General features: G+C 54.9%; 1 protein-coding gene across 1 annotated transcript in view; it reads left to right on the forward strand.

The window, feature by feature from the left end:
* The window catches only part of KATNIP (katanin interacting protein), a 193418-nt gene that overhangs the window by 119781 nt on the left and 61447 nt on the right, over positions 1–12190 (forward strand). The window contains exons 11-14 of the mRNA XM_053894412.1: positions 1177–1242; positions 2653–2768; positions 4089–4191; positions 8177–8392. Coding sequence (XP_053750387.1) covers positions 1177–1242; positions 2653–2768; positions 4089–4191; positions 8177–8392 — 501 coding nt within the window. The remainder of the gene's footprint in view (positions 1–1176; positions 1243–2652; positions 2769–4088; positions 4192–8176; positions 8393–12190) is intronic.

A 12190-nucleotide genomic window follows, 5' to 3' on the forward strand; every position in this document is an offset into this window, starting at 1 on the left:
TTGCAAAGAGCACGCGGTGAGGAGAGAGACGTTGTGGGCGTCCCTGACCTCAGACTAGCTGCTCGTCCACTGCTGGATGCACAGTCGCTCACTGACCTACCCAAGTGCCCATTTCATCACCTTCCTTCCATTCTTTGTTTATTTCCGAAGGCCAAAGGTGAATGCCTGTTTGCCTCTGATCCTTGCCGACCTCCCGGCGAGCCCTGGAAGCCTCAGCCCAGGGTTGCAAACTGGTGGCTGAGGGAAAGAATAGAGTAGACAAGAGCCCCGGCTTCTCCGGAAAGACCTCATTCCCCAGAGCGTGAGCCCCTCGGGCCTCCGCCGCCCTCAGCACCTCCTGTTGTCCTGCCCCTGACCCACTGCACCTGTTCAGGAGACCTCCATGGCCCTGCAGGGGTTTGGGTTGGTGCCCACTGCCTTCAGCTTCGAGCAAGAAGCAGGAAGCTACATGGTGGGGTGGAGTAGGGACCCTTCGGGAGCTGGAGGCTGTGGACACGCCCCCGAGCACACATCCTTTCTCAGAAGCCGAGAAACCGCCTCACCGGCCGAAGCCCTTTATTGTAGCTTGTCCTACTCGTTGCCCCCAGTAGGCCAGAAACAGGCAGGCCTGGTCTCATCGCCCCATTTCCTAGATGTGACTGATGGCACCCAGAGAGCAAGGTGGCTCACTCAGGTCACGTCTTTGGAAGGCGCAGAGGTATGCCTGCCCACAGGCCTGGGGCCCCGTCCACACCACCAGTTTCTCCCCAGGCTCTGTTAGGGGCTGCCCTCTGGGGCGTTCATCGAGCAGCACCCTACTGTCTGTCTTCCTCAAGCTCGGTCCTTTGCCTCTGACAACTTTTTTTAAAGTTTATTTATTTACTTTGTGTGTGTGAGAGAGCACGAGCAGAGCAGGGGCAGAGAGAGAGAGAGAGAGAGAGAATCCCAAGCAGGCTCTGCACCGTCAGCACAGAGCCCAACGCGGGGCTCGATCTCATGACCGTGAGATCATGACCTGAGCTGAAATCGAGAGTCGGGCATTCAACCGACTGAGCCACCCCGGGCCCCCCTGCCCCGACATTTGTGTCTCTAGGATCTCGAGACAGCCCCCGTGCCTCTGTGCCCTCATCTATTAATGAGGAGTCAACAGCGCCTGGCTTTGTTGTGACCTCAGATCGTATGATTACCTCATTCCAGGACACGGAGGGACCACCAGCAAAATCGTGGACCAGTCTACTGAAGGGGAAGGAAGAGAGCGCTGAGGTTGGTGAAGGCCTGAGCACAGCAAACCCCGGTGCCCACTGTGCCCCACGGCACCCGGTGGCCTCCCCAGGGCTTTCCCCACGTGGTCCCAGCAGACACTCACTGTGTTCCCTGGGCAGCTGTCCTGCCCATTTCACAGATGGGGAGACCCGGGCTGGCACAGCTTGCCCGAGGTTACGAGTGGAAGCCGGAATTCACCCAGGCCTGGGGACTCCAGCTCCTTGTTACGTTTTGGTTTCCCGACAAGACAACGCAAAAACAGATCTTAGTATCCTGAATAAATAAATAACGTCTGTATCTACTAGGTCACTCAGACCTATCTCAGCCAAGACAGCCCCTGCAAACAGACACAAGGGGGACCCATGAATTATTAATGGGACACCCAGAAACGTCTTTGTTAGATTGTGCACAGGTCTGTGCCCTGTGCTTAGAATACAGAGTGGCTAAATCAGGTCAGATTAGCCCCTGGCCTCGTGGAACTTCCAGAAAACAATCAAGTAAAGCCATAAATAAACAAGGTGCTTTCAGAGAGAGATGACAGTAAAAGATCATAGATGTTGCTGCCTCCGAAAGTGTGGTCCAAGGGAGCCCCCGGGAAGGTGCCGTTTGAGCTGAGCCCCGTCTCTTAGGGAATGAGCCGACAACAGGGGACAGCAGTCCAGGTGGAAGCAACAGGAGACCCTCTGAAGTGGGAATGAGCCCAGCCTGACCCAGGAGCGGGAAGACAGAAGCCTGACTGGTGGGGGGAAGAGGGAACACAAGGGGGACACAAGAGGGTAGGGGGTAGAGAGTGAGGCCCAGAGGGGAGGAGAGAGAGCCCATGGGAGAGGGCGGTAGGCAGGGCAGGACGCCAGAGCACCATAGTGGTTTTCTTTATGCGTCCCTCCTGCTTGGTCTCTTATTTCCCCGTCGTCCTGAACCATTGCCAGCTGACATTTCTGACCAGTCTGCGGCCCTGCCCGCCGCACGGCCTGGGATTTCTGGATGACCTGACCACCCCCCACCCCCAACCCACCGAGCTGCCGGCGACTAAACTCACTTGCGGATAGAGAGCAGAGCACGTGTCTAGTTTAGATGACAAATGTAAGAGAAGGAGGATTAAAAATGAAAGGGCCCTAAGGATGTTACTGGAATGTTCCATGGAGTCTGGTTACTTTGTAGCAAACAGAGCAGGGGTATGGTTGAGATGGGGAAAGACTTTGAGGAGAGAAAATTTTTGCCTTAGCTGATTGAAGAGATTGCTTCCTGGGACCTCCCGGATCATAAGAAACTGACGGGTCTGTCTCTTTGCAAAGATCATGGCCCTGGGTGGAGGTGGGGCGGGGAGGGATCCTGGATCTAATCAGCCCAGGGAAAAGGCTATTATGCTCATTCCTGTTCCCTCCTCCTAATAAGCTTCTCCGTCCTCAGCCACTTCCTACCCCTGAGGCGATTGGCAGGACCAGCCCGCAGGAGCCGTGTAGGGCAACGGGGGGAACCACAGTCGTCCGTGAAGCCATTGACAGAATCGGCCTGCTGGGGAGCAGGTAGGTACCGAGCCTGCTTCCAAACACAGCCAAGAACCCCAAAAACCCTGTGTTTTTTCAGACCCCGTAAAACTGCTCCCTGACACTCTAGCCTCCCTCCCCCTCCAGCCTGAAAGCCCGGAACGGACTCGATGTGTTCCCGGCAAACGTGTCTACGCCTGTTGGATTCGGTCCAGCCCGGTGTAAGACTTCATCCTCCTCAGAAGCCTCCCCAGAAGTATGCCACGCAGCAGAGAGTGCTGGCCTGGGGGGTGGAGGGTGAGCGTGGCCCACAGCCCCGCTGCCCCGGCCGGCGTGTGGGGCTGCACGCGCCGTGGTCTATGCAGAAGGCCCGTGCCTGTCTGAGGGGCAAGGGGGGCTGAAATCCAGCTGGCGTGCTGGTCACTAAGCTGGGGCCCCCGCCGGGGACTGCAGCAGCCCGGAGAGGGACGAGGGCTTTTTCTCCACTGCACGAAAGAGGAATTTCCGGGCCAAGCTGTGCACCCTCCAGGTCTGTGTCCACCGCAGAGGAGTTTCCTTCCCCTGATTTGCAGAAAAACTCTGAACAGGCCATTCCAGCCATCGCTCTAGGAGTCTACAGACCCCAGAGCCTGGAAACCATGGCCGTGCATCACTGTGGCCATAAGTAAGCCCTCGCTGGTTCCCCTTGCGCCCACGGGCTGGTGCCAGAGGCGACCTCACACCTGATGCGGTCCTGTTTATAGGCAGCACACACACACCCCACCGGGAGCCGCTTTTTCCACCCTCAAGATCCTTGGTGCTCCGGGGTCTTGCGGCTCCGCAGCCTTAAACCGCACACGCGTGGGGTGCATTTGCAAACCACATCCTGCTGAGTTGGGAACGCCCGCATCCTCAGAAGCAAGAGGTACAAAGTCAGTCTCTAGGCCGGGAGTAGCAAACGTGTGTTTAGCAAAGGGCCACACAGCAAATGCCCTAGTGAGTAGGGCTTTTCGCTTTTTGTTTGTTTGTTTGTCTTAACAACCCTTCAAAAGGTAAAAACCATTCTGAGCTCTCAGGCTGCGGACTGGATTCCACCCGCCTGCTGTCCTTTGCCAGCCCGCTGCTCCAGCCCCTGCCCAGCCGAGGGAGTCTGCGGGCTGCCTTGCCCCAATTTCCTCTTCTTTTATCACGAATTGTGTGCTTATGATAAAGGGGGGAAACAGCCTGTGTGCGCCTTTGAACCGCGTGCGGGGTGGGTACTCTCTTCTCAAACCGCCGCTTCTTCTGAAATAGAAAAGCCAGTGCGGGGCCCTGACGGGCACGCTCTCTGTTGCATACCATCTGTTACCACCCGTTTGCTAAAACCAAATCACATTTCAGACAACAGCAAAGGCTTCTGAAAGTCCTCCAGGCCATCGAAAGCGACTCTGTCCGCCTCAGCAGGGCTGTTTCACCGACAGAGGAGCCAGTGCCGGATCCAGAGGTGAGATGCTCGGCTTCTGGGGGTTTCCAGATGCATCTGGCATCTCGCGCAAAAGGTCAGGGAGGAAGGGCCCCTCGGGACAATTATCTCTCTGCGGGGCAGGGGTGGGGGGGGGATGGCTGCCACAGTGGTAAACTTCACCTCTCTCTGCCCGAGTCTCCATCCTCCTCCTGCCCAGCACCCAGATGTACATGTGATGGCACTAAATGTTGCAGGAGAGAGGAGCCTGTCCACACAAAAGGCAAAATATAAATAGCATGTAAACCCACAGGAAAATGTCCAACATCGCTGGTAATCCAGAAATGCAGATTCAGGGGCGCCTGGGTGGCTCAGTGGGTTAAGCATCTGATTTCAGCTCAGGTCATGATCTCACGGTTCATGAGTTCGAGGCCTGCATCGGGCTCTGTGCTGACAGGTCAGAGCCTGGAGCCTGCTTCGGATTCTGTGTCTCCCTCTCTTTATGCCCCTCTCCTACTTGCGCGCCCTCTCTCTCTCTCAAAATAAAATAAACATAAAAAATTTAAAAAGAAATGCAGATTCGAGCAACCTTAATTCCTATTTGATATCTGAGTTTGCAGATTATTTTTGATGATAAGCTCTGGACTTGCAGGGTTACAGCAGGCTTACCCAGCTGGCAGCAATAGAAACGGGTGGAAGGAACTCTCTTGAAAAGCACAAAGACCGGGTTTAAGAAGAGCCGTAGAAATACTTATGTCCTCCCAGCCCAGCGATCCCGCTTCCCCACCCCCTCAGGAAATCACTCCACAGCGAGAAAAAGCTATAGGCGCAAAGATCTCTGTTGCAGAATGATTGGAAGTAGGGAAGAATGAGGAAAAAAAAAAAAAAGAACCAGAAATCACATAAATGTCTCATGATAACGGAGTTAATCGGGAAGGTATGATATATCGGCACAGAGCAGTAGTATAAAAGGAGGGGAATTACCGTTATGGAGGTTACGCAGAATGAAAATGTTAAGGATATAATAAGTTAACTGCAAAAGGTGATGTTCGTCTTCGTTGAGTCCAGCCTTTCTTGTAATTCTTCAGCACAGCGGTCACCCACCCTACGCTTGGCCGATGAGGACTTAACTCAAGGTCCTCTGAGAGCCACATGTCAAAGTCCTGTGATGGCAGAACCCCCCCCCCTCCGCCCCCTGCCCGGGCCTAGACCGCAGTCTGGCTCTGAGTCTGGCACCATGATTTAGACGGCATGTGACCTGAGGCAAGCCTCTTAAGCTCTCTGATCCTGCGTGGGGTGTTGCTGTCACACGGGGTAAATAATCCACAGCCATGCGCTGCTGTGAGGACAAAATGTTTTGTGAGGGTGGGCACCTCAGTGCCTGGCACAAGGCAAGGAGGATCCGGCAAATACCCGTTGAAAGTTTGACATCTAGAAAAATCTAGAGGAGTCAAAGCTTTGCCCCCCACCCCCACCCCTGCCGCCCACGTGGAACAGTGGCTTTCTCAGCCATGAAGATCCTAAGTGTGATACAGCGTCCGCCACGTTAAAAAGAGCCTGGGTTGATCAAGTCTTTTTATAGGAAACAGAAAACCCAGGGCAAACGGACTTCTACACCGAAGCGAAGGAAATGAAAGACTGTTGTAACAAACGCCACAGTGGGGACCAGTTGGGGCTCAACCCAGCAGCTCATGCTGTGTCTCCACAATGCCAGCTGCTTCCTCAAGCTCCGTCCCCACCTCAGCACCCAGGCCCGGCTCTGCTGTCTCCCTGGGACCCCTCAAAAGCTAGAGTGGTTACCGCCCCTTGCCCTCATCGCCTCGGGCCCTACAGTCAGGAGCGAAGAGCATTTCTTCCACGCACAGAACTGAGATTGGGCCACGTACCCATCACAGAGCTACCCCCCCCCACCCCCACCCCTCGGTGGCTCAGGGGACAGGCCACGCTATTTCATTGGAGCAGTCGGGCTCCTCCTTGGGCTGAGAAGGGGTCCTTCCCCCTCTGGGACCATCGTCATGGCTGAGAAGAGACACGAGAGAGGAGGGCAGGGAGTGCGGAGACCGGAGCGGCCCAACCCGCATTTACCTTAGACCCCCACGAGGGATCCTAAATCAAGCGAGTCAGGAGCAGGGGGGCCATCGACTCGAGACGCTGGCAGGTTGTGACGCGTCCTTAGTTAGTAGACCCTCCGGCTGCTTCATTTAGAAGCCCCGCTGCAGGACGTCGCACGTTTTACATTGCACGGGCTGTGGGATCCGCCGGCCCCTCTGCAAGGCAGCTCGCCTCCCATCTGGACCTCCCCCTGCTGCTGGCAGCCAAGGTGAACCTCCCTTCACGCCTCCTGCCGCTCACCTGGTGGAGCAGCTCATTAACCTCCTCACCCTCCCCCCCGCCGCCCCCCCCCCCCCCCCCCCCCGCCCCACTTGAGCGAGGCCGGCTTCGGTTCATCACTGTCCTTTGCCTCTGGGACTCAGGCCCAGGGCGGCAGAGGGCCTTGGCCAGGGCCCCACCCGGCTCTGCCCAGAGCAGGCGGTGCCTGCGGGGTCTGCTGATAAGAGCGGGCCCTGTGTTCCCTCTGGGAGCTGGGAGCTGACCTCCCTCCCTCCCCGTCCCCATCCCCGTCGCGTGGCCATCAAGGCTCGTCCAAACACACGCTGAGGGCGATGGCACGTCTCGCTGGCTATTAATTAAAAAAGTAAGTAGGGAACAGTTGCTGTTCATTTGCTCAACTCCCTGCTCACAGAACCATTGCAGATTACCACTGCTAATTAACAGAGGGCATGTGCACGCAGGGAATGCACCATTTTATGAGGGACTGATCCGTGGCGACCAGCACTGCAGCCGGGGCCCGAAGGGGCCTCGGGAAGCCATTCCGCAGCGTGGCTGTTTATTGATGGCATTCACGCGGCCTCGGACCGGACCACCTGCCCACGAAGGAGGCAGCGCTAAAATCAGTGAAGGGAAAACATGGGAGGAAGTGGACACTCAGGGAGCGCACACGGGGGCCAGGACCCATGACAGGGACCCCCCCCAGTATCCGTATCTCACTTAGTCTCCGTGACGGGATTGTCAGAGAGATGGTGTCATCTGAATTCATTTGCTAGGGCAGCCACACCTCAGACGGGGTGGTGGCCTGAACAACAGAGATGTATTTCTCTCAAGTTCTGCAGGCTGAAGTCCAAGGTCAAGGTGTGGGCAGGTTTGATGGCCCCTGAGGCCTCTTCTCCTGCCTTGCTGATGGCCGTGCTCTGGCTGTGTCTCAACACCATCTTTCCTGTGTGCATAAGCATTTCTGGTGTCTCTCCCGGGCAGATTTACACCCCCCCCCCTTTTTTTTTTTTAATTTTTAAAATTTATTTATTTTGAGAGAGAGAAAGAGAGGATGAGTGGGGTAGAGGGAGAGAAAATTCTAAGCAGGCTCCGTGCCTTCGTTGCAAAGCCTCACGTGGGGCTCAAACTCACAAACCGTGAGATCTCGTCATGAGCAGACATCAAGAGTCGGACGCTTAACTGACTGAGCCACCCAGGAGCCCCCAGATTTCCCCTTCTTCTAAGGACATGGTTCACATTGGATTTGGGCCCACCTTCACGTCCTCATTTTAACTTAATTACCTCTTTAAAGGTCGTGTCTCCAAATATAGGAACATGCTCAGGTACTGGGGTTAGGGCTTTCGCATCTGAATTTGGGGAGGTGGGGGACACAGTTTAGCCCGTAACACCTTCCCCAACTCAGCCGATAGGCCGTGAACACTTGGTAATGAGGAAGAGAAGAGCACGTTCAGCCACAATCTGATGCCTTTTAAACATTTCTTTGTTACTTGCAAACTCTTATGGAAAATACCAACGGTTCACAGTAACAGCTCATTTAATCTTTGTAATAACTATATGTAATGGGTGCCGTTCTTATCCTCATTGTATGGATGGGGAAACTGAGGCACTGAGTGGCTAAATAACTTGTTGTGTAGTGGTGAGCTGAATCGAGCCTGTCGCGTTTTGACCCGTTAGCATTATTTTTATGTTTGTTAAGGACAAACTGAGAACAAGAGGCGGAGAGATCGAAGATGCCGTCTACGTGACCGTGGAAATCCTGTCCAACTGGGGCCATACGTCCCGGGTGGGTCTCACGGAAGTTGAGTTCTTTGACCGGAACAACACAAAGCTTTACGTGTCGCCCCATGACGTGGATATCCGGAACACGGACACGCCCGGGGACCTGGGCCACCTGGTCAATAGGAACTTAGCTGTAAGTGGAGGCGGTGCTCGAAACTACAGTGAGCCTTGGCCTTGTGTTTTGATGCATTTTCTCTGCCCGCGATAAGTCTGTGACGCGGGTGTGGGGGGTGCAGGTATGGGGAGGGGAAGAAGATAGTCGTCCATCATCATTCATTCAGGCAAAGTGGAAGGAGCCTGAGGGAAAGGTGTGGGTGAGGGCCCCCGAGCCGTCCCCCAGCTCATTTCCAGATCCCTGGGCTTGTTCTTGGGAGAATAGGGCACAAAGAGGAGCCAAGTCACCTCCTTCTATCCACCCTGCAGTTTGCCACAGTCACCACCAAATACGGAACCTTGGGGGTCATTGAGGTCAATGCCTTTATTTTATCAATGAAGAAACAGAGGCTTGGAGAAGAATATTGACTTGGTCAAGGTCACACCTCCAGAAGGTAGTGGGGCCACGTTCACATCCTGCAGCCTGGCCCAGGGCCCATGTCCACAGCATTCCCCCGCCCCCCAGTCCTGCTTCCCAACAAACATCAAGTACACACCCAATGCACATCACACTTTCCTGTCCTTTATTCTATTTTATTTTGGGGGGAGAGAGAGTGTGCACATGCATGAGCAGGGGAGGGGCAGAGAGAGAGAGGGAGAGAGAGAGAATCTTAAGCAGGCTCCATGTTGAGCAAGGAACCCAACATGGGGCTCGATCCTACAACCCTAGGATCATGACCTGAGCCAAAATCAGGGGTCAGATGCTCAACTGACTGAACCACCCAGGTGCCCTGAATGTTCCTGCCCTTTAAATATCTAATAGTCAAAAAAGGAAAGAAGGAGGGAGGGAAGGAGGGGAGGAAGGAGGGAGGGGAGGAAGGAAGGAAGGAAGGAAGGAAGGAAGGAAGGAAGGAAGGAAGGAGGGGAGGGAGGAAGGAAGGAAGGAGGGAGGGAGGGAAGGAGGGGAGGAAGGAAGGAGGGGAGGAAGGAAGGAAGGAAGGGAGGGAGGAAGGGAGGAGGGAAGGAAGGAAGGAGGGGAGGAAGGAAGGAAGGAAGGAAGGAAGGGAGGGAAGGAAGGAAGGAGGGAAGGTGAGAAGGAGGGAGGGAAGGGAGGAAGGAAGGAGGGAAGGAAGGGCGAGCACTGGCATTTTCTCCTCTTTCCACTTGCAAGTTGGACACAGAGACTGGGAGCTAAGCTGAGGTAGGCCGCCCAGCAGCATGTCTTTACTATGTGGTGCTTCGCCCCCAGGGGGGGCCTGAGAACCTGGGGACAGACTTTGCCTCTGGGCCATAGAACCCGGTGGGCAAGGCACAGAGGCGATAGGAGGACTTCCTTTGGGGCCTTGTTGGCACCTTGTAAATCTCCCGCCAAGCACCTGTATTATCCATTCCAAAGAACAAATTATAAATTTTTTAAAATGTATTGGAAATGAAACCAGCTACCACATGTTCAGTTCTTACCTAGTGCCAGGCACGGGCTATCATCCATATAACCTTATTTAAACCCAGCAGTACACAGGCTCAAGAAGCAGAAAGGCCCGTGTTCGAAGCTTACCGTTTACAGCCTCATGAGCACAGGCAACTCACCTGACCTCTACTTTAGCTTCCTCATCTGTAAAATGGGCATAATAATGGAACTTACCTTGCTACGATGTTGTGGGGAGCGAACATAACTATAAACAGCTCAGCACCGTGGCTGGCTCTTCCTAAGGGCTCCAAAACACCAGCTCTTGTTAGATTTGTTGTTTTATTCATAATAATATTAATACCACTAAGAAGAGATATCATTCCCATTTAAAGAAGAGGAAGTAAGAAAAGGGAGCTTGGGAGTCCTCCGTTCTAGAGACCCGCATTCTGGTTTTGACTTCAGCAACTTACCTGCCTTCTCAGAGAATCAGTTTCTGTGCCCCACCCCCGCCCGCGCACCCCCGGCCCCCCGTAAAATCGAACTGGAGGGCACAGATAACCCATACGATTCTTACTTGTCTGCAAAAGAAACTGGAGTCTGGCTCACTTTAGCAAATTTCTAACAAAGGAATTTGTTGCAAGCCTTTGGGTAGCTGGGAGACTGGCTGTCACCCAGGCCAGAGGACCCCGTGGTCGTGTTGGGGTTCTAGGCAGCATCCAGGAAGTGCACCAAGGGTGTGGTCTTTTTTGGGGGCGGCGGGGGGCAGTGTGCATTAGTTGATTTGCCATCCTGTCGCCCTGCTGCGGATAACACAGTCGCAGGAGAGGAAGGCTGATGGGTGACCCTGGCTAGGAAAGTGGCCACCGTGATGCCAGTTACCCCGAGATGCCACAGCGGGGCAGGGAGAAACTCTCCCTGGAGGAGATTCAGGGTTGTTACTGAAGGGAAGGCAGGATAGATGCTAGGTCTCTGAGAGACACTACCCGTCCATGGGGTTAGACTGGGTGGTGACAGCCCTCTAAGATCGGCAGCTCCGTGACCTTGAAAGAAACAGGTCCCGTAGGTCACAGCCACTGGGATGCTCTGGCCTTGGGTTTTCCCGCTCTGCTTCCTGCTTCGAGTCTGTAGGCACCCACGTGCGTGGCCCTGGCCACCCCTCTCCCGTCTCCCTTGTGCACAGAGCAGCAGCACTTTGGAAGCCTGCTGCACAGAACAGAGCATCCTGGGGCAGTAAAAACATCATTGGGTTTGGTGGGGGCCAGTTTTTTTTTTTTTTTAAGTTTATTTGTTTATTTTGAGAGAGACAGAGACAAGTGCCAGGTGGGGAGGGGCAGAGAGAGAGGACAGAGAGAGAGAGAATCCCAAGCAGGCTCCTCACGGCCAGCACAGAGCCCGATGGGGGGCTCAAACCCACGAAGCCCTGAGATCATAACCTGAGCCGAAAGCAAGAGTGAGGTGCTTAACCGACTGAGCCCCCCCCCCCCCCACCAGCACCCCTGATGGCTGCCAGTTTTTATAATTAGCGTTCCTTTTCCTCCGCTTAGCAGAGGCTGGTGAGCTTTGCCATGTGACGGCAGGGACAAGTCCAGCCCATGGTTTTGGTGGGCTTGGGGTTTTAAATTTTTGACCCTGAGGTTGGGACATGAGGCAGCCATCTCTTCCTGGGCTACTGGGTCTCCAGGCCCAGCTGTGGGCAGGCTGGATTCCCTCTGCCGTCCTGGCATGGGGTCTCCCCGACGGTCCTCCTATGCACGAGGTCCGGGACTACCAACACATGCAGCCTCTCCGGACCACCCGGTTTCGCTGGGGTTTAGCCCCACAGCGTGCTAGCCGGGGTCCTCAGACATCCCTCGTGCGATGCTCACATGAACCTGGGGCTGCTCTCCACATTTGATTAAATGAGAAACCAAGTCTCGGGGAGGACTAGGGACCTGCCCCGGGCCATACTGCCACGGAGTCAGGGAGCTCGGCTGAAATCTGACCAGCAGGTAACTGAAAGTGGAGTCTGGGTTCAGAAGAGAAGTTGCTTCAGTGGAAGAGAGCTGGGGGCTGCCAGAAGATACGGGGGTGCCCCACGCTCAGTGCAGGCCCGGCTCCCCTCTGTGCCCATGCCATCCCTCTCATTGGCTTCGCCCAGGCCCGTGGCTTCAAGATGATTCTAGATGGATATGCCAGGGCCTGCCTGCCTCTCTGAGTTCCTGATTTAAATGCCAACTTCCTGCTTGGCGTCTCTTGTCGGGCACCTACTGGACATCCCAGACTTCAGTGATCTGAAACCTAACTTTTCATTCCCCTGCGCTACCCACGTCTCTCCCGCCTACAAGATTCCTGTGCTCAGTAAATGGCATTGCTGTCTGCTTTGCTGCTAAGCCCACCTCTTAACCTCTTAAGAGTCTTCCTTGACTGCCCCGACCCCTTCCTGCCACCTTC

Source organism: Panthera pardus, unplaced genomic scaffold (assembly GCF_024362965.1).
Source record: "Panthera pardus isolate Hobbes unplaced genomic scaffold, ASM2436296v1 HiC_scaffold_5, whole genome shotgun sequence".
Taxonomy (NCBI): Eukaryota; Metazoa; Chordata; class Mammalia; order Carnivora; family Felidae; genus Panthera; species Panthera pardus.